The sequence below is a fragment of the Scomber japonicus genome, chromosome 4, assembly GCF_027409825.1.
Source record: "Scomber japonicus isolate fScoJap1 chromosome 4, fScoJap1.pri, whole genome shotgun sequence".
NCBI lineage: Eukaryota > Metazoa > Chordata > Actinopteri > Scombriformes > Scombridae > Scomber > Scomber japonicus.
In genome coordinates, this window is record NC_070581.1 from 1,096,302 (window position 1) to 1,116,685 (window position 20,384).

At 38.8% G+C, this 20,384-nt stretch overlaps 1 protein-coding gene across 3 annotated transcripts in view; it reads right to left on the reverse strand.

The window, feature by feature from the left end:
- Positions 1-20,384, reverse strand: part of LOC128356877 (paired box protein Pax-7-like) — a 58,194-nt gene that overhangs the window by 26,639 nt on the left and 11,171 nt on the right. For all 3 annotated transcript variants that reach the window (XM_053317052.1, XM_053317050.1, XM_053317049.1), the window contains exon 5: positions 3,005-3,204. In XM_053317052.1, the coding sequence (XP_053173027.1) occupies positions 3,005-3,204 (200 nt within the window). The remainder of the gene's footprint in view (positions 1-3,004; positions 3,205-20,384) is intronic.

The following is a 20,384-nucleotide window of genomic DNA, read 5'->3' on the forward strand; positions in this document are numbered from 1 at the left end:
TTCTAAACACATCTGTGGTTCAACATTTGGTATGAGGGGATTCTTTGACCAGATCAAAATATACTGCAAGGGTGTAGAATACGTAAAATATGTACTGTATGCAAATGTGAAAAATAAACAAACATTCAGTGACTTGAGAGCCTGAGAGCCTACAAGACCTACAAAGCTCTCTTTTATTAAATTAAAACAAATTAAAACTCTATAATGTAGAAAAAAATCCCCATCCATCATGGCGTTCTTAAAGAATGATTTAAAACAATGATCTGTTGGTTAGACTTAACAAGACATTTTATGATGTGGTGTGAAATGCTGATGGTGCATGTGAATGACCTTTGGGATTTACTGTAAAATGACTAATCTACTGTAGTCATCAGAAAAAATAACAAAGTGAATAATCAATAATGAAAAGAGTTAGTGCAGCTCTACTCAGCTAAGTCTGTAGATGACTGGTGAGGTAGTGACAGCTATGTGTGGAAGTATGCATGCATGGTGTCTGGTGTTAAGCTGCTAGTATACTGACATGCCTTAGAATTACTGGAGGAACTATCAGTGTGTGTGTGTGTGTGTGTGTGTGTGTGTGTGTGTGTGTGTGTCCAGGATGAGCAGTAAAACCTGGATAACCTGATTGAATTTCACAGCAGTAAAGTCCAACAGAACAGTGACTGAGAGCCATGAAGAGATTTGACATCAATCTCACGCTAACTCTCTCTCTATAAACTATACACACACACACACACACACACACACACACACACACACATGAACACACATCCTTTTTGAGCTCCACACCCCTTTCTGTTTACAAGTGGCTTCAACTCTTTTACCTCTTCATACTTAAATCTATATTCTTGTCTCATTAAAAGCCTCCTCCTCCTCCTAACTGTTTTTACAAAATCATTAAGTTATTTAATTTTGTAAAATGAAGACAACATTATTGAGACCATGCCTGCCATCATCAGTAGAAATTTACAATCCCAAAGAATGAAACAGTGTTGTAAATGAGTGTTGAAACATATTGAATGCAGATGCTTCCGTACAGGACATGAGGGCTGTCTGAGTGGTTTGATGAGTATGAAAATAATGTGAATCATGTGCTTTGGCTTTGGATCTGGACCCAGCTGGAAACCTATGGGAGATTTTGTGTTAGACAGCATCCTCCTTTTAGTAGGAGTGTGCTGTCGCTGCTTCACCAGCCAACTAGGTGCTCGACTAACCAACCAGTGTGAGAGCTAAGCTGACTTCTGGAAGAAACTCTTATTATTTATTTGACAAGCCCTCTCCACATCAGTAATTATGGAATATGTTGTAGAAGAATGCCTCACTCTTGTGGCCTCTCCACATTTTGTGATTTTGAGCTGTCCCAGACATGAGATGACTGCTGGAAACATGGTGAAATCTTTTGCCATCGATCATCCAGAATGGTGGATCACAGACAAGCAGCGGGAAACTTCTGTGACTGTCAGAAATATGGAGCCAAAATCTCATAATGTGACTGCTGCTGCCACTTTTTGTTAACAGCACATGACAATAAAATCCCAATACAAGGTCCACTTACTTGCTTTTTCTAGAGCTTTCCACTGAATCTGCCCTCGTCAGCCAATGGAATTTGCTCAATCACCTGCTCAGAAACTTTATAACTCTGAACACAACTCTCATTACATTTGACCAGTCAAGTCAGCATGGGTGGGGACCATGTGATAAGGTCAAAAGCTCCTGAACAAATGAGAAAGTGGACCTTGAGATTATTTTGTCAACTGTATATCCACTGTTGGTTTTTGAATATGAGGCTGAAAGCTGTCAGTGAAGACAGGATGAGCAGAGTCATGCAGAGGTGGATCATTGAGAGGTCTGCACTAAGTCTGCAGCTAAGTGGCAGAGTGAGGAATGCTTTCCATGGTGGCTGCTTTCTCACTCTCTGTTTTCCCGGGTCTTGATTGATCCACGTTGCTGTTGTGGATTAAAGCTCCCATGAGAGAGAAGAGAGAGACAAGACTCTTCTGTGAATTTTACAATGAGTGGTGGGCTTGAAAGTGGTGGGAAAAACAGATTCCAGCCAAGATGTTGGGGAGTGAGACATACATGAGGAATGCAGCCCCCACTCCACTGCTGAACACCTAACAGCTGTTGTTAGAGCTCTACAGTATTTTTTCTCCAGCACTGCTGGGACACTGTGGAGCTGTCAAAACCTAACAGAGACCAAAGCCATTCCATATCTGAGATGTGAACAGCTGGTTGAGCCTCCAGCATTATACTGTACGTGTGTGTATGTGAATGTTAGTTGGACTTGACATTAATGTGACATCTCGTACAACGATACAAATAAATCTAAAAGAACAGACGGAGCGTGAGGGCAGAGGAAGTGCTGGACACATGAAAACTAAATGTTTCACTGTTGACCAGCGACTCACTCTGATATATGTTAGAAATGCTTTCCAACTGGATCTGTGGGCTGGACTGAGTGACAGGAAGAAATCTGAGGCGCTGCAGTTGTTCTTCAACAGTGACACAATTAACTAAGAATGATGAATGTATCTCTAAAGGGTCTGTTCACCCAAAATACAAAGACAGCCAGTATTGTCTCCTTCTTCTGCAGACACCTCTGCTTTCATTTTCCCAGTCTTTGAGATACAGAGTCTCCAACTCAATAGAAGTGAATAGGACAAATAGGACAGGGTCTTTGGTAAAAAGTTATTTCAACAATAACTTTCTTCAGTGTGTTCTATATTATTAAAGTGTTTCTGGGAAGAGATGGTATTGAATGTTTTGAGCAGAACAAACTAATCATCACCAATCATCTCCTGAATCTGCATGGTTAGGTTCCAGCAGAGATGACTAAGAAGATGTTTTATTATTTGGGGGAACTCAAAAGAAACAGAGAGAAAACAGAGACCCGAAGAAGGCAGTTTTCCTTAAATTATAATATATATATACTTTTTTATCATCTATTTGAATGAGCCCACCCTTTAAAGCGCTGTACAGACAGTGAGATGTCAGTGTGTGTTACCTGAACCCGGGCCTCAGTGAGTTTGGTCCTCTGGGCCAGCTCCTCCCTGGTGTAGATATCGGGGTAGTGGGTTCTCTCAAAAGCCTTCTCCAGCTCCTCCAGCTGCTCTGCTGTGAACGTGGTTCGACTCCTGCGCTGCTTCCTCTTCAGGGGGAGGTCAGGCTCTGACTCCACGTCTGACACTTCATCCATCCGACTGCCTGAACACACACAGTACATCACAGGTCACTTCATGTCAGAACTTTTATATTGTGAACAAATGACATGTATGATCTGTATGTGTCACATCCCATGATACACAGAACTAACATCATGCTCTTCTTTCACTATTATTAAGAGCTCATCATGAAAATCACAAAATTATAAAAAGATGCTAAAATGGTTGAGCTAACTGTTTTGAAATGGAATGAAATGACATTTTTGGACAGAAATTAAAAGCATTTATTTCTTTATAACCTGTTCTGATGACAGTTTTTCAATCCACAAATGACTTCTAACTCCAGCAAAGTAACACTGTCCAGTAAATCAGTGTTAAAGTAACAAACAGCTAAGCTTTTAAATGAAATACAACATATTCATTCACATATACAAAATAATATACAGTATATGTAGCCATTCAGACCAGCTGAAAAGAAAACTGGATAACATTAAAAAAAAGTTCTTCACTATAAATCATATCAACAAACAGAGGCCAAAGCCAGGAAATAACACATCCAATAATAGATCAAACAGTATATCAAGTGAAAAAGGAAACAGCTTGTCAGCAGTTATTAAAACTCATCAAACCTGTCTAAATATAATACTAAGTAATCCTTAAAGGACACATCTCAAGTGAGTGCTCAGGGCAAAAAACAATTCCTCCTGTAAACACATGTCCTCAGAGCTGCTTCAGCAGTTTGAATGTTCAATATATCTGCAAAGGATTCACTGGTGAAATGTGTTTCCATGCAATATCAACTAAAGATGATTCATGTCTTTATGGGTCTATTAAAGTTCAGTAGAGACAGTGGTTCAGTGAAATACTGAAAAAGTCAACATTGACTTGAAACATGAGAGAGCACTGAGTTCAACAGATCATGTGTGGACAAACCACACATAAAAATACTTACACACATAAATGTGACATTCAATAACACTAAACAACATACACAATGGTTCTTATGACAAAGCAAACATGAATGACAACCAGCTACTTGTATGCAGTGCAGTTCTGGTTTACATATCACACATTATATGATTTTATCTGCTGACTGTGACTAACAAATGAAATAAACTGATACCTAGTAGCATGGAAACATCTCCCATTAAACCATACCTGCAATCCATCCTTTTTGCACTAGAGCTAGAAAATATGAGTATTTGTATGGACTTCCTCACAGCCAATCAACACAAGCATTCTTCGATTCAATGTGATATGCTATTGGTCCAGTGCCACAGCAGCTACAACCTGTCTGTGGTGGTGAAGTAACAATCCATTTGAGTTAGCACACTTAGCAGTTCAGCAGCCAAGATGCCACCATAACGCTCTAAAGTGTGTCTACATTACACACCTGCTACATCTGATAAAAGACAGAGACCTAAATGTGTTATGGGTATCAAATGAAGTACTCAGCTGGTATCTGTATCACTTTAAGAGTACTTGGATTGGTGCTGGTATCACAATTTTTTTAAACGATACCCAGCCTTACTAACAACCGACTCAGACATCAGTCATCATGATCAAATCATGTTCATAATATGCTCAATAGCAACATGTGCCTGAAACCTTTACTCACTTGTGTGTGTGTGTGTGTGTGTGTGTGTGTGTGCGTGTGTGCGTGCGTTGCTGTATGTTCAGTAAACTGTATCTGTCAGAGGACACATAATCCAGCCATCTATTACACTACCTCCAAAACATATTTGGCAAAGTAAACGAGTCGTAACTTTTTATCGGGGACAGCTTTGACTGATGGTAGCCTAGAAGAAGATTTCTCATCATTGCTTATAGGGCAATTACATGTCCATTGCAAGAAAAGACACAACCTTACTCTTATCTTTGACTTCCCCTCACAGCCAGCATCACTTCCTCCAAGTATCCAGGCCAGAGGAGGGAAGACAACAAGGTGTGGCCTGACCAGAGACAATGATCCTGCCATTCTGTTTTAATGCTACAATATATGTGCCATATCTGTATGTGTCCAGTTGCCTATTGATAACAAACTCTTAACACAGCAATAGGCACGTTCACTCACTTCCTCCAAACACAGAGAGGAGGAGGCAGTGGAGGACGAGGACAAATGATGCTTCAAATAGCATGGCCTCCGATGACTCTTCTGGAGGCTACGTGATTTCTCTGTGTGGTTATTTATATTACAATACAATTTTCCTTGTGCTTGGTAAGTACAATTCTGTATCAAAAACCTGCATATCCCAGCATCCCCCGGGGCTGAGAGTTGGAGTGGAATGAGGGGTGCTAATCTCTCCAGACCACCTTGACGACATGTGTAGCACCATTCTTTCATTGTGGGCCTCGGGGCAGCCCCAAACAAACACTCTGGCAAGCTGAAAATAGTCCCAGTGTGTTTATTGTGAGGCTGATTTCACTCACACACAAGGTGTCCACGCTGGCGTTCAGATGGAGCTGTGGAAGATTATCTGATGCGTGCACATATCCATTTGAAATGAGGAATTAGCGGGATGGGTGAGTAGAATATAGTACATGTATGACATCACATGACAGTCACATGACACAACTATTGTTCAGTTTTGTGGAGATTTACAAACTTGCGCATTTCTGACAGCTCATCAAAAAACAGATCGCAGGTCATACACAATGGAAAAATATATACAGTAACAGTCACAAGTTTGGACACACTTTCCTATTCACAATGAGAAAGTGTGTCCAAATGTTTGATTGGTACTGTAGCTTTTTAAATTCCCACAAAATATAAAAGAAAGCTCAAATCTGAATATTAATGGTTCAAAAATATTACTGGGGAATATTGTTCTGTTTTGGTTGGACAATTTCTACTGTATGTACTGTACTGTGCATATTACCTACGATGAGTTAACATGACTAATGTATCCAGAGTGAGGTGACGTGGTAATGTATCAGCTGCTGATTAGCATTCTTAAATGACTAGTTTTCACTGAGTGTTTGTAATTACAGGAGAGGCAAGAAAGCTGCTGACTGCTTTATTATTAGGGGAAAATGAAAGGCATCCTGCCCAGAGGTCTGACACTCATATCAAAGTACTGTAATGATTGGGAGATTTTTGTCACATGTCATCCTCCTGCCTCTCTGAGTTTTTGCTTGAAAGAATTTAGGGGAAATTCAAAAACACTTGATGAATATGTATTATAACAGCATTGAAAGCATGTTACTCAAAAAGGCAAAACTCAACAAATCAGCTATTTGTAATACAATCCAAAATTCAAACTGTAGAATTTCATGCAATAGAATCCAAACTGCAAATGCTACAGCTCTCCATTGACTCTGCCTGCTATATAGAGAAGCAGTTACTGAAGGCTAATATATTGAACTGCAGAAAAAAACGCAAAAAAAGGTTGTTAAGGCTCTACACTATTGGATACTCCTCTCGCTTTCCTGCCTGTCTGGGACATTGATTGGCTTGAAGTCATGTGACCATATACCCAACTCACTTTAGTGGATTACCCATTGGCTGATGCATATCTGGATGCACATTATTAGTTATTTCTTGTATATTTGTTAACACTTGAATTGTTTCTGTGTTTTAAATACCCTATTTAAATATTTTATGATTAGCCTGGTGAAGGCTGCAAGCCAAAACACGTTGGTCTATTAATAAAGTTCTTCTATACAAGTGTTGCTGCTTTGACTTTCTTAAGGGCCCTACACTGTAATTTCCAGCTTGGACTAAACTAATTGAGGAGAAAAGTGACGGCACTTTTGGATATAAATGATTGGTTTGTTGTAATTGGTTGTAAAGTTTTATATTCTGACATTGTCATAACTTTAAGACCAAAATCCTTTTCCCTCAAAACATGGCACAAAATACCTGATATATGACATTATTTTTAGGATTTAAAAATTAAATATTAAAAAATGGTTTTGTTATCTCTGTCAAAGACAACTTGGTGCTTGTTGGTGCTAGCTTTAGTTTTAAAACATGCACAGATGGATGATGTCACTGTCTGCATGTGTAATGATTATTTTTCTATTTACATCATAATCACATTCATGATTCTAAGATTTTGGATCCATCTGACACAGTGTGCCATACGATGAGCCTGTGGTATTCATGCATGAGTATAGAAGCTTTAGCTCAGGTTTATAAAATCTGGTTGGACATTAAACATGTCTCCAAAATGGTCTCCAGCAGAAATGTGCACATCTCTATTTAATATAAATAATAAACTGTATTGTGGTGCAGAGAATAGTGGAGCGTGTGGGCAGACGTGGATATTTCAGGACTGTGTGTTGACTTGTTTGTATATGTGTGTGTTCATTGTGTGCAGAAGTTGGTCATGTGCTGGTTGAAGTAAGACAGAAAAGCCCCATCAAACTGGCTTAGACAACTACAGGGTCGCCTCTGTAGTTTAATTAAACAAGGAATTATGGGATTAGTGCGAGGCTGCCATTACAGGCCACTGGAAGAGTCTCAGGGAGAATATCTTTTTGTATTCCCCCCCAGCTGCCCTCCTTGAAAGCTCCCGCTAGAGAATTCTCAATGGATTACATGTGGCCGCAGGACATGCTGCTGCATTAATTAAATCAATTCCTTCACCATTTTAGTCCCTGCAAAGATTTGTTTTCCTAAAAAACAAGGTAGAAAAAAAACATATATTTATACACATGCACATCTTTAAAAACAGAACATGGCTTGTTTGTTGCTGGTATGTTGGAGGAGGGATGGAGGTGGTGGTGGTGGTGTTAAAAGGAGAGAGTGAAGGGGGGGGGGGGTTGCTGCAAAGCAATTTGGCACTAACTCAGCGTGACAACACTTGAGGCCGCTGCAGTGGGCTGGGATCACTTTCCAAAAGGCACCTCCGAGTCCTGGGGGTGCTGCTGCGACGGGATGGACTCTATTTTTGTTTTCCCTCCACATGCTGCTGGATTTAAGGGGAAGGAGGAGAGAAGGGTGGAGGTGGGAGAGAGGGAGGGGTGGCAGTGAAAATGAGGCTTCTTCGCCCTCCAGTATTTTTCTGTCTCTGACTCTTTTCCTCCTCCTGCCTCTGCACGGCTTCAGCCTGAACGCCACACTAAAACCTCCGTGAGGCTTGGTAGGTTTTTGTTTGCCTGTTTTTCTTCTTTTTACCTTCGCCAACAAACCCATCACCTTATTTTCCCTTCAGAGCAATCAACATATTCACAGTACGGAGGGTAGTAGAAACTCTCAACTACATTCAATATTTCCACAAGCAATGTTACAGTAGAGACTATACAGTATTTACACAAAGAAAATGAAATTACAACTTTATTTATTTTAATATCTACTTTTTATTTTTGTATCTAGTTATACTTCCCTCCCTTGTTTAAACAAAAACAAAACAAACACAAAAAAGTAAGACAAAAAAACAACATTTTCTTTTATTATTATTATTATTTATTATTATTACTACATTTTTGGGAGCAAGTTTTTCAGAACAATAATATTTCTCCCTCCACACTCTAAATATGTAATTATCCATGTCTGCAAATACTTGAGCAGGACATATCAATTTATTTATTTACTATCTACTTTATTTACTTTATTGAGAATTTTAAATATGAAATAAACATTTGGAAGGCTGTCCCAATTTCCTTGACTGGTGGGTCAAATTTGATTAAAATATTTATTGTGTTCATGTTGGCTGATGAAAATGATGAAAATGTCTTCAAGAGAGAGTGCCTGTGTTACTCTGGATAATCCACAGACTGTCCTTTAAAGTGTATGTGTGTACATCAGTGTTCAGTAGTAATAAGGTAACATCTGAATCTGAGAATGGATTCAGTTTCAACGTTGAGCAATTGATTATTTTTGTATGTACAATTCAGCCAAAAGTCATTGATGTTCAACAAACGGCTTTAAAATAAGCAGAAAAAGAAGCCTGTGTGTGCCTGTGATGTCCCAATGAATTTCACTTCCACTTGAATAATAATAATAATAATACTAAGATTTTCTTGTCTAGCTTTATATAAAAAAGTGGGTCACCTGAGAGCAGTTTTGAAAAGCAGAGCTGTGAGTGATGCTCAGAGCTGGAAAGCAGTGAGCGTGTCATGGCACGATGTCCAGGCAGCCGTGCTCACAACCTGAACAGTATCGCTGCTTTTACTATCGCGTGCTAGCAGCAGTTCCACGCTCGCTTTATATGGCAGCGCACCGGGATCCCCGGGATGGAGGAGAATAAAGTTTGACAGGCCGGTGGAGCAGGATGGTCAGCTCCTCTCTCTCCAGCTGATAATGGGAAGCAGAGATTATGCTAATGAGACAGACGCATAGAGCCGATAGAGGGGCTCAACCTGGACTTCATCTTTGTCTCCACCAGATCCCTCGATTGGCATGCTATGTCTTATCAGGAGAATGGAGGCACGGTGCAGCCTCCTCACACACACACACACACACACACACACACACACAGGGTTTGTAAATGTGCCGTGGTATAAATAAACGCTACGCTTCGGTTTTCACACAACAGGCCTGTTTTGTTACAGTGAGACTACAATTAGAATAGAAACACATCCATGCTTTTATTTTTTTGATCAGATCACTGGCACTGAAACTACAAACACACACAAATACACTCTGTCTTCCTCTACAAAAAAACCCAAATCTAATTAAACAATTACGGTCCATTTCCAGCCAAAGCCAGTTATTTATGGTTGCAGTAAAATGAGACATTCTGAATACTTAATAATGATAGCTGTAATTCCATTTCACTATTGTAGGGAGAGTGATTTATCACCAAATTAATACCCAATTATGTTTTTCACAATGTGCAGTCAAATCAGAGTGTGTCCCTTCCCCTGAACTGAAGAATCAATGTGGAATAGATTCAGCTTGAACAAAGTGTTTTTGTTGTATTGTGATTAAATACAGTATGTCTGTTAACACTAATGCTAGTAATAGTGCTATTTTACAGAGACACACTGATTTACAATTGCACTGTGTGAATCAATCATTGAGGATTGTGGATGAACTGTGCTTTATAAAATATACCTGCAGTGTGATGAGCAGTGGATGCTCACAGTTCAGCTTAATAAAGGGATAAACAATGATTTTTTTGGTGAAAAACGTAATTAACAGTATACAGATTTTTTAATTATTGTAATGATCTGATTTTTCATTTAATTACGGTATGTGACAGTATAGATTACTTTGTTCACCCTGTTGAATACTCTTTGTGATCACTACCAGCTGACATTTTACAATATTAATAAACCACTTTTCTATCTTTAAGAGCCTCATAAGGTTCCTCTGGACTATATGTGGAAGTGAGTGAGCGATACACTGTATGGATAGATCATTTTATAACTGACTGGTAGAAGACTGCAGTGTGTAAACAGTGTTTTCTTTAGGAGAATATTGACAATGCTGTTCCCCACTTTGACCAAGACATGAAGACAAAGACTGACAGAGCTCCAGAGAGCTGCATCAAACTAATTATGGCTCATTTTGAAAATCATATTAGTTCCAGTATAATTACAATCAGGATCTGCTTTCAGTTTTGCTCCATGGGCTCTGACCAGTCGCACACACACACACACTACATTTGCTCAACAATTGATGAATTTTGTAGAGCAGCACCATGTCTGTCTCACAAAATGGCCTGTTGATGCTCCAGTGTGAGTGAGTGAGTGAGTGAGAGAGAAAGGAGGACTTGGTACTAAAAGTCTTTTCTAGTGCGCTGTCTCTGATAAAGATCTCTTTCTCTACTATCTGCTCAGCCTCAGGGCAGGATTTAACCCACCTGCCAGCTCTCCTTCCTGCCTACACTCTACATTTCACACCATGACTGGCTGCTACACACTGAAGCTTCAACATGACAGACTGTCAGGTCATTAGTTTTTCTACTGGCCAGAATCACAGACTAGAAACTCATCAACGTGGCACAATCCAAACTAAAGCTGCCAGACATCATGTTTCTCTATCAACATATTTACACACAGATAGGACCTGTCTAACTGTTACAATGTGAGCCATCCTGTTCTCGTGTCCAGGTGTTGTGCTCTGCTCTGCCCCCCCCCCCCCCCCCCCCCCCCCCCCCCCCCACTTAACTCAGAGACACATGTTCCTGCTGCTGTGAGATGCTGCAGGTCTATAATCAATCAATCACTCACTCACTCAATAAATCAATCAATCAATCAATCACAACTATGTATTTTGCATGCCTATGTGCACTGACTTGCTTCAGTAACATGGATGGGTATATTCCTAAATGTCCTGTCAATTAAACTAAATTCAGTTGTATTGGATGTAAGTGACTGTGCAGTTTTTGGGTGAATGGGCCCTTTAATCAAAATGTAATTATCTCCAACAGATGTACAATCCATTCCCAAGACCACATCTAACAGACCAAGTAAACAGAGGCTTCCAATGCAGGACTACAATCACAGTGGAGCAGAGAGGAGCTGCTGCAGCTCTTTGAACCATCTTGTCATGGCTCTGAAGGCTCTAAATTGGTCGCCTCTCTCTGCTCATTGACCAAGTGGGCTCACCTTGAACAACGGAGCCTCTTAGGGCCAATAGAGGTAGCACCTCAGGGGTTCCCAACCATTACAGAGCACAGGCAGCCCTGCAGCACTCTGACTCACCCAAGCTGAACACACACAGTACATGGGGGAAGTTGATGGGGTATATTGCTGAATTTAAACATATTGATGTTTCCTGACCAACATTTATGAGCACGATGAAAAGTCTGAATGAAGCCCAGGATGAAACTAGTCATTTTTAACATCAGTGCACCTGCTAGAGTCATATATTTCCTGACATGCATTTATTAATATAAATACATTGAGTCCCTGTCAATGCAAATCACCCATTCAAGAACATTTATGTAACCTATTCAAATGGGACTATAACAACATCTGCACCAACTCCTCTAAATGGTTTCTATAGATAAACAGCTCACATTTGTTCCACAAGCTTTTTTTGTCAACACAGCTTACTGTAATATAAGCTACAGGTTAATTTAATTTTTGCTGCGATGGCACATTTTCATTTGACTTGCGGCTTTTTATTCTTGTGCCAACAATACGGGGCCCTTGAATTGAAGGTATCTACACTCAACTAATTGAGGCCAAAGTTTTATAAATGATTCAAAGAACACAAAAGAAAGTGAAATCAAATCTGCCAGTTGGCACCGGGAACCGCTCTGTCGACAAAGGCCTCAAATTCCAGCCCAAGTGGGCAAAACTGCGCTGAAGCCGAGACCAGCGCCACGACGCCGCCGCTGCCTCTTCACACGGTTCCATTCACTCAGTTCACCATTGTTCCTGCCTTTGTTCCAATACAGCTCCGACACAATGGTATTTAGTCACAACAAATGCACCAAAAGTGTATAGTAAGCAGCAGCAGCAGGAGTGGAGTGTATGCAACGTAGGCAGTTTTACAGTGATGACAACCTTATTTGCCAAAAGATTTAAGAACTCTGAACGCTGTCTCTGTGCTGGAAAATGAATCAATGGAGAAAAAAATCCCAACTTTTGTTGTTTTACTCTGTGAAAAGACTTGACTGCGGCCATAAACATATAGTTTCACAGAAAGCTATAGGAGCTGTGTGCTGTGAGGAGACGCTACATAGAACTGGCACTGAACTCAATCCAGCCCACACAAAGATGCTGGCTTTATCAGGGCATTATGTCTTAGCAAACTGCTATTAAATACAAAGTCTTTATCTTCTTTCCTCCCCAGGCACTGGCATGCTCATGTCTTTATTTAGTAGATTTTAAAAAAATAGCCATAAACAAAAATTGCCGACTGTCAATATAAACACGATAAAGATTAGAGCTGGGAGCAAATATAATAATAAGAGGCACTCTTAAGATATACTCGACACAGCAAAGCCCTCAGTGGACAGCTGCAGGCTTAAAGAAAGCAATTGCGGAAAGTTTTTAAGAGCAATACTATAATCTTATTCTGGAAGAAAGTATATTAACAATCAGAGGAGCGCAAAGAAAATGAAGTGATTTGTGCTTGTTGACTCTCTTTACAGATATTGGTTAAAAGGCTTTGAAATGCACTGTGATACGTTTGTTAGAGATGGAGGGATAGACTGTTTGTCACTCCAGAGAGAAAAAAAAAACACTCTCCTCCTGCTGATGTCATTTTTAATGCCAATGTACGTAGGCCAAAGCCTTTTCAAGTGTCTCCTATGCAGTATGTGTCATACACTGCAGTCACCTATGTAAAACATGAGAGGGAACTAAACGAACTGATAGGGATTGATTACTGTAGTGCAGATTAACTATGTAATATTTTAGTAGGTTAAATGTACCAACATCTGTTACTAAGATATGCAGTACTGGAGAACACACTCTTTATAAGGCTGCAAGTTAGTGTTATATATGAAGTCTGGTGGCACTTTATTATTTTTTATTTTTTTCAACAAATCCAGTGAACAGATCTAAAATAACAGTGTGTTATACTACTGAACATGTACTGTAATTCTTTAAAAGGGACTCACACACACACACACACACATACACACACACACACACACACACACACACACACACACACACACACACACACGCAGTTACATACGTTACTCAAACAGGAGGGAATATGGAAATAAGCATTTGTTGGGGACTACTTTCAGCGGAAGGATCATTGTGTGTCAACACAAAGTCATATTTTGTGCTGTAGTGTTTGTGGCAGTAGTGCAGTGTGTGTGTGTGTATCACTGATATGTGTTTAATAGTTTTATACATAGATATATAGATATAAGATACTGTATATCATGCATACTATTTATATTTGTGTGCAAATGGCATGTGATGATAAGAAGAAAAACACAGAATATCACCAGACACAAACATCTGTAGAGGTAACAGTAGAGGCATTTGGAATGGGTTGTAATATGAAAAAATATGCCAGATGTAAGCCAGATAATACTTCAATGCAATGTCACCAAAAGATTGTAATGTGTAGAGCAGCTATGATGACGGAGAGAGAGATACATGCAGTGCAATAAAGCAAGTCAAACCTCTACCTTATAAAAGAACATTTTCTATATATTTTTTGGTTCTTACTCCAGTGAATGACTTTAAGCAACATGTAAGGTATATTAGTCAGTAATGTTGTAGTCAGGAGTGAGTCTTTGAGACAGAATGATGATTGAAGTGTGGAGTTGGGGGGGGGGGGTGAGTATAGTAGCCCAGAGCCAGTGGATGCTTAAATCAGTGCAGTAGTTTCCAGTGGAAGACGAACCCTGCTGTTTGAAGCTGAGTGCTCCCTCTTGCAGCTGGCTGCCCCAAAATGGCTGCACTCGATGCTGGCCGTCCCCCTCACAGTTGGTGGAAAGGGGGGGAGCAAATTTCTGATTTGTAACACTCTGAGGACATGTTTATTGCCTTTGTGTATGAGAGCAAAAACACACAAATAAGGCAGTGAGGGAGATTCCAGGATAAAGGGGCTAAAGAGCAGAAAATGGGAGATTTTATGGCCATAAGTGTCACAGGCTGATGGTGCTTTTTAGGCTTTTCAGCTCTACTGTTAACTACTAATTAGGCTTGAAATGCAGGTGTCACTATTTGATGTAATGCCTACATTATGCAATACAATCAATCAAAAGTCACCAAACTCCAAATATCATGTGTTGTTTGATATGCAGACAGATGTATTTATATTTCATTATATGTCTTTAATCAGTTTTCTATAGGATCATTTCTGTAGAATTAATATGGAGTGACTAAAATGAAGACAAAATAAGCCAAACTCAAACTGGTGTGACAGCTTGTAACTAAAATACAACCTGAAGCTTTAGCAGCACTCACAGTGTAGCTGCAGCTGAATGAGCCAAACTGAGAGATACTGTACATGGAGAGCAGAGCATGATGGGTAGTGACAGAATATCAGCTTGTTATAAGCACAATGTCAACAACCGGCCAACACACTGACACATCTTTCCTGTCAGGCAGTCAATTGTTCTTGTCCAACATCATAATCTAATTACCAGGTTGTCATGACATCTGATGAGTACACTGACCAAACCTTCCCATTCTGGACAATGTCTGGAGTGTTGCTAACATTCAGGAAGTGTCCAACATATAAAGGACACTGACACTATGTTTCAACGCAAAAGCTAGATTGCTATCAAGTTTAATGGGCACATTCATGTTCCCCAGAGGATAAAACCTTTTGATTTGAATGAGCCTGTAACTTGAAACAACAAAGCTGCTAGTAGCAATCTGTGTAGATCTGCCAATGATAAATCCACAGGAAACACTAGACTAAACAGGTGTTCATGATATTGCCATCTTTGGAAATACAGAAGTGCTGAATGTATGTCCATTCATTGTTGACCTCACACATAGTAGTTTGACATTATTATCTTAACTGGAGGTCCTAAGAAGTCTCTATAAAGTCTTTGAGCAATCAATCATACAACATGCTGTGAAGCAGCTCCTCTCATCCTCTTTAAAAGCAGCAACAGGTGAAAGGAAGAAGAGATGCTGAGCTCTCTGAGGAAGAAGAGTTCACATATGTCCAAAATACACATTCTGGACACCAGAATTATGAATATATATATGAATATATTAGAATACAATAGTCTTTATTGTCATTGAAAGCAATCTTTATAGGTTCCATAAGTTATAAGAATTGCTTAATATATATATATATATATATATATATATATATATATATATATATATATATATATATATACACACACACACACACATTTAGTACTAAAACTAAAAGGAAGGTGAAACACATAAACAAGACATTCCACATGTTGCTGTCATTATTGCACGATTTCCCTTAATAATATATTAATTTCCCTTAACTATACTAAATCAGGTTTTTCAGAGCATTTAGAACAGTTATGGGTTTTGCATGAAAACTATTTTCTAACCTGTGTAATTACTGATTAATACATTTAAACTTAGCACTTCTATCTCTTTTATGTACATTTGAAAAGCTATTTTCCTTTTTCAAAGTCCAATAAACATTAATCCCAGATGCAAAAATCAGTTCTTATTTATAACCAAAAAAAAGCCCAAAATGATCAAATAACAAAAACATAGTATATAACAGTAAAGTTTCTATATTGATGTAGCATATGGTTGTATTTATTTATACCTACCCCTCCTTGCTTGTTTGCATGTTTGTTTGTTTTGGGGTTTGTTTGTTTGTTTTTTTGTTTTTTTTTTTGGGGGGGGGGGGGGGGGGGGTTGTATTGTTTGTACTGTATGTAATAGTAATAAAAAGGGGGGGATTTTTTTCTAAACTGAAATGTGGTACTCATAGTGTTTGTGTGTGTGTGTGTACAGCAGTATTTTGCCTCTCCAATCTGCACATTTTATTGATTCATTTTAATAGTTTGTTTATTTTCCCACAGTATCCTGCTCTCTGAGCTTTTGCCTGCACAAGGTATTTACTTCCACCCAAACAGCAGTAAAAACTGTGAGTGGCCCACCACGCCCCCCTCTCTCCTCCTGCCCCCCACCTCTCACCACTGCAAATGTACATTCATTCAAAGCAGCAGCATTAGAAATGCCGCTCAGCGCAGAGAGGAGAAGCTTTCCTTTCAGCGTTCTTGCCGTTGTCTAGCTCAATCGTGTCACTTTGAGGGAGTCTATTCAGAGGTATTCATGCATCTGCCTTCAGGACACAATGGCCGCCACTTGTCAGCCTGCGTGCCTCAAGCCTTTGGTTCATATTGTTTCCTTTTCTTTAATAAACTTGGAGGAGTTCATCAGGTCTTTCAATGGCAAACACAGACACTAAATAACAGACGGGCCTCCTAGTCCATTTTACTTTTTTTTTTTTTTTGGTCTCCCTTTTTTCTTGTTAGCAACTGTTTATGTATGAGCAGACGCACATGCTCATCATCTGCAGCCTCCTGAACTGAGCTTAACATGCTAAACAATACTGACTTTTGCAAAGAGGATCAATTCTGCAAGTTTTCAAACATGAATCTCTCATTGCTTCCTGCTGTGTGATCACATCATCAGCCATGAGGACAGTAAAGCCTCTCTCACTGTTAAACAGGATGTTTAAATAAACATTTACACATCTCACACAGGGTTAAAGCTGTTGTGTTCAGTACTTCTAACATTTAAATATTGCACTGATGCTGTGGTATGAGACTATTATACCATACCAAATGATACTGTAGTGCTGTTTTTAATATATGATAAATGGACTTCATGTATATAGTACTCTTCTAGTGTACCGACCACTCAAAGCACTTAACACTACATGCCAACATACACTCATTCACACATTGATCCAGTGATGGCTCATCAGGAGTGATACAGTGCTGTTTATGTTTGTAATGCTCACTCACCCACACACAGTATCAGTATCTTCTACATGTAGGCTGGAGGAGCGGGAGATCAAACCACTGACCTTCTGATTAGGAGGAGCCATTTACCTCCTGAGCCATAGTCACTCTATCAGACTAGGTAAGTACAATCAATGTCTTTACATGTTACACAGTGCTCTCTACCGTCACAATCAAAACACTAAATGAGGAAATATCTTTAAGAAGAATGCTGTTCATACCTCCAGCAGAGTCCCTCACATTTGAATCTATGACAAGCAGCACTGGCTCAATGTGGAACAACACCTTACTAAGACACTTGACTGTATAGTTATTGATATCAAGACATCATATTTAGTTCTATCATTACGATCATTACTCCTCAGGTCTAAAGAAACATGCATCCCTCTCACCCAGCCTCACATTAAAATGTGTAATAGCAACATTGGTCCACAGTGCAAACATATTAGTTTCACAATAACGCTTCTAAAATTGTGAGATGCCTACAGGCTTTTTTTGGCTTGTCTTTGGCCTGTGTCCACATCACATGACTGTCAGGTTTCTGTCTGTGAAAACCAAAAAATGTCTGCCATTCCTTTTCCTCTCAGTGAAAATGCAATGATTTAAGATACAGTTCCATAAAACAAGACAAATAGCATAACAGCTCAGATTACTACACAAATACAATGATTCAGCATCCATAGCAACCAACAATAGAAAGCCTGACAAATGAAACATAATGAACATACACAATGAAGATGATTAAAATAAAATTCACATTTATTGCTAGAAATTGTATCTATTTTAATGCTGAAACTATCTTAACTTGACAGTCATGTGACGTAGAAACAGGCCAATAGAAAAGAACAGGGGGGGGGGGGAGGATGTAAGCATCTCACAATTTTAGAAGTTATTGTGAAAATAATACATTTTGGACTAATGTTGCTATTTCACACTTTGAGGTCATTATAGAACACTAAAACTGAACGAGAAACTAAAACTGGCTATGAAAACTAACTTAAATGATATTGTGTATTTATAAAAATAACTTCAATAAAAATATAGAGAAAATGTCTTTAGTTGTAGTTTTATTTGGGTAAATTTGTCAAATCAACAAGCTGCAAGAGGCATTGCTGCAGGTTTATTGAGACAGCTGCCTTCACAAAGTGTAGTGTTTGTATTGTAATAACTATTCTGAACTTCTTAAACCAATAATAAAAATAATAAAAACTAAACATTTTTAAATGATAAAAAGTGAAATGAGCAAAACCAACGCAGGAAACTAACTGACACTAAACTGAGCTGAACACAAATTAAAAAATAATGAAATGGAATGAAAAATATAAAAGTAAAATAACTCCTACATACAACACAGACAGGGTTGCATAATTCCAAACTTACAAGTTATTTAATTATCAGATGTAATGTGCTTTTAGATTTGATAAAATGAGCTCAGTAATCCAAGGTAGCCAGTGTACAGTGTGCTCCCTCATCCATTTCCATAAGAATGTAGTGTTAGCTCTTTAGCTTGTGAACAATGCTCAGTTCCCTTCATGGCCTGAGAGCGTGTTAAATATGTGGCTCAAATTATTTTAATGCAGTGACGGAGAAATGGCCATTAATCCACTTTCATACCTTTCAGTAGCGTGAACATTTACTCTGCCCCCCAAAAATTGACGGGCCTTTATGCCCCAGTAATCTTTGAATATTTAAGGTCATTTTCTAGCCAATTACACTGGATGGTTGCATTTGGTGAATGTGATTTCCTCTACGGATTGATGGAGAAAACCATGAATAAGCCATCTAATAGATCCAAGCACATAGACCTCCGTATGGAAATTTCAAACAGGATTTTCAGAGATGCATTTAGTCACTCTCTAAAATAATTCCTTTAACCATTTCCCCAACACACAATCTTAACTGCTAATATGAATAATCAGTTATACACACTTTAAAAAATAAACAGAAAAAAACAGCTAATGATAGGATTTCTCAGAATACAATATCCAGCTGCATTTTTTCTAAATTGATACTAATAGTTTGGCTGCTGTATATAAATGATATCTTTTCATGCTTAATGTTATCTGTGTTAGCTACCACTGAGGATATGACTTGTATCACAGCAGCTTTATTTCCAGCATCACACAAGAGACAACAATCAAGACAAAAAAGAAAGATAGGTGCACTTAACAATCACAGAGGACAGTATTCAAGGGCCCTCAATGTACATTTGATCTGGGATTAAGCTCCATATTTCATTTTAGGATTGACTTGTGCTTCAGTTTAACCTTATTAACCTTATTATTCATGTTCAGGACACGGTTGGGGTCAGAAACAATGTTGCCAATATTAATATGATCTTAATATGTTATTATGGTTGACTGATTCATAGAGTTTCTCAAGGAGAAGGCCTACAATCGTTGAGCAGGTTTTCATTTGGAGCAGTGTTGACTTTAACACAGTACATGGTGCAAACACTTGTACAGTACCATGTCGTATTCTCATACACTAAAGAATACCTAAGGCTAATAAATGATTTGTTTTGTTCTATGTGGTCTCTCCAGGATAACACACATTCTATCATTACACCTAACTATTTGTATAAAAATACCTTTTTCATCATGGATAACAATAGGAACTTCATGAGGGTGTTCATCTCAAGAGCATTATTATCACTCCACTCAACCACTTTGTTACTTAACAGTGGTAATAGTGCTGTACTTTTACAATATTATAGAATGTATTGATGAAAGCATGACTGAACTAACACAGCCCTGAATGGCCCCAACATTAGTCATGATGGCAGATGAAAAGGTTTTGTTCACCTTTACAATCTGAACTCTGTTCGTGAGAGTTAATTGTATCACGCTTTTCCATAGTCACTAAAGATCAGTAATAATACACACAGACACACCACAGATACACATATCATCTATCTACATGTAAA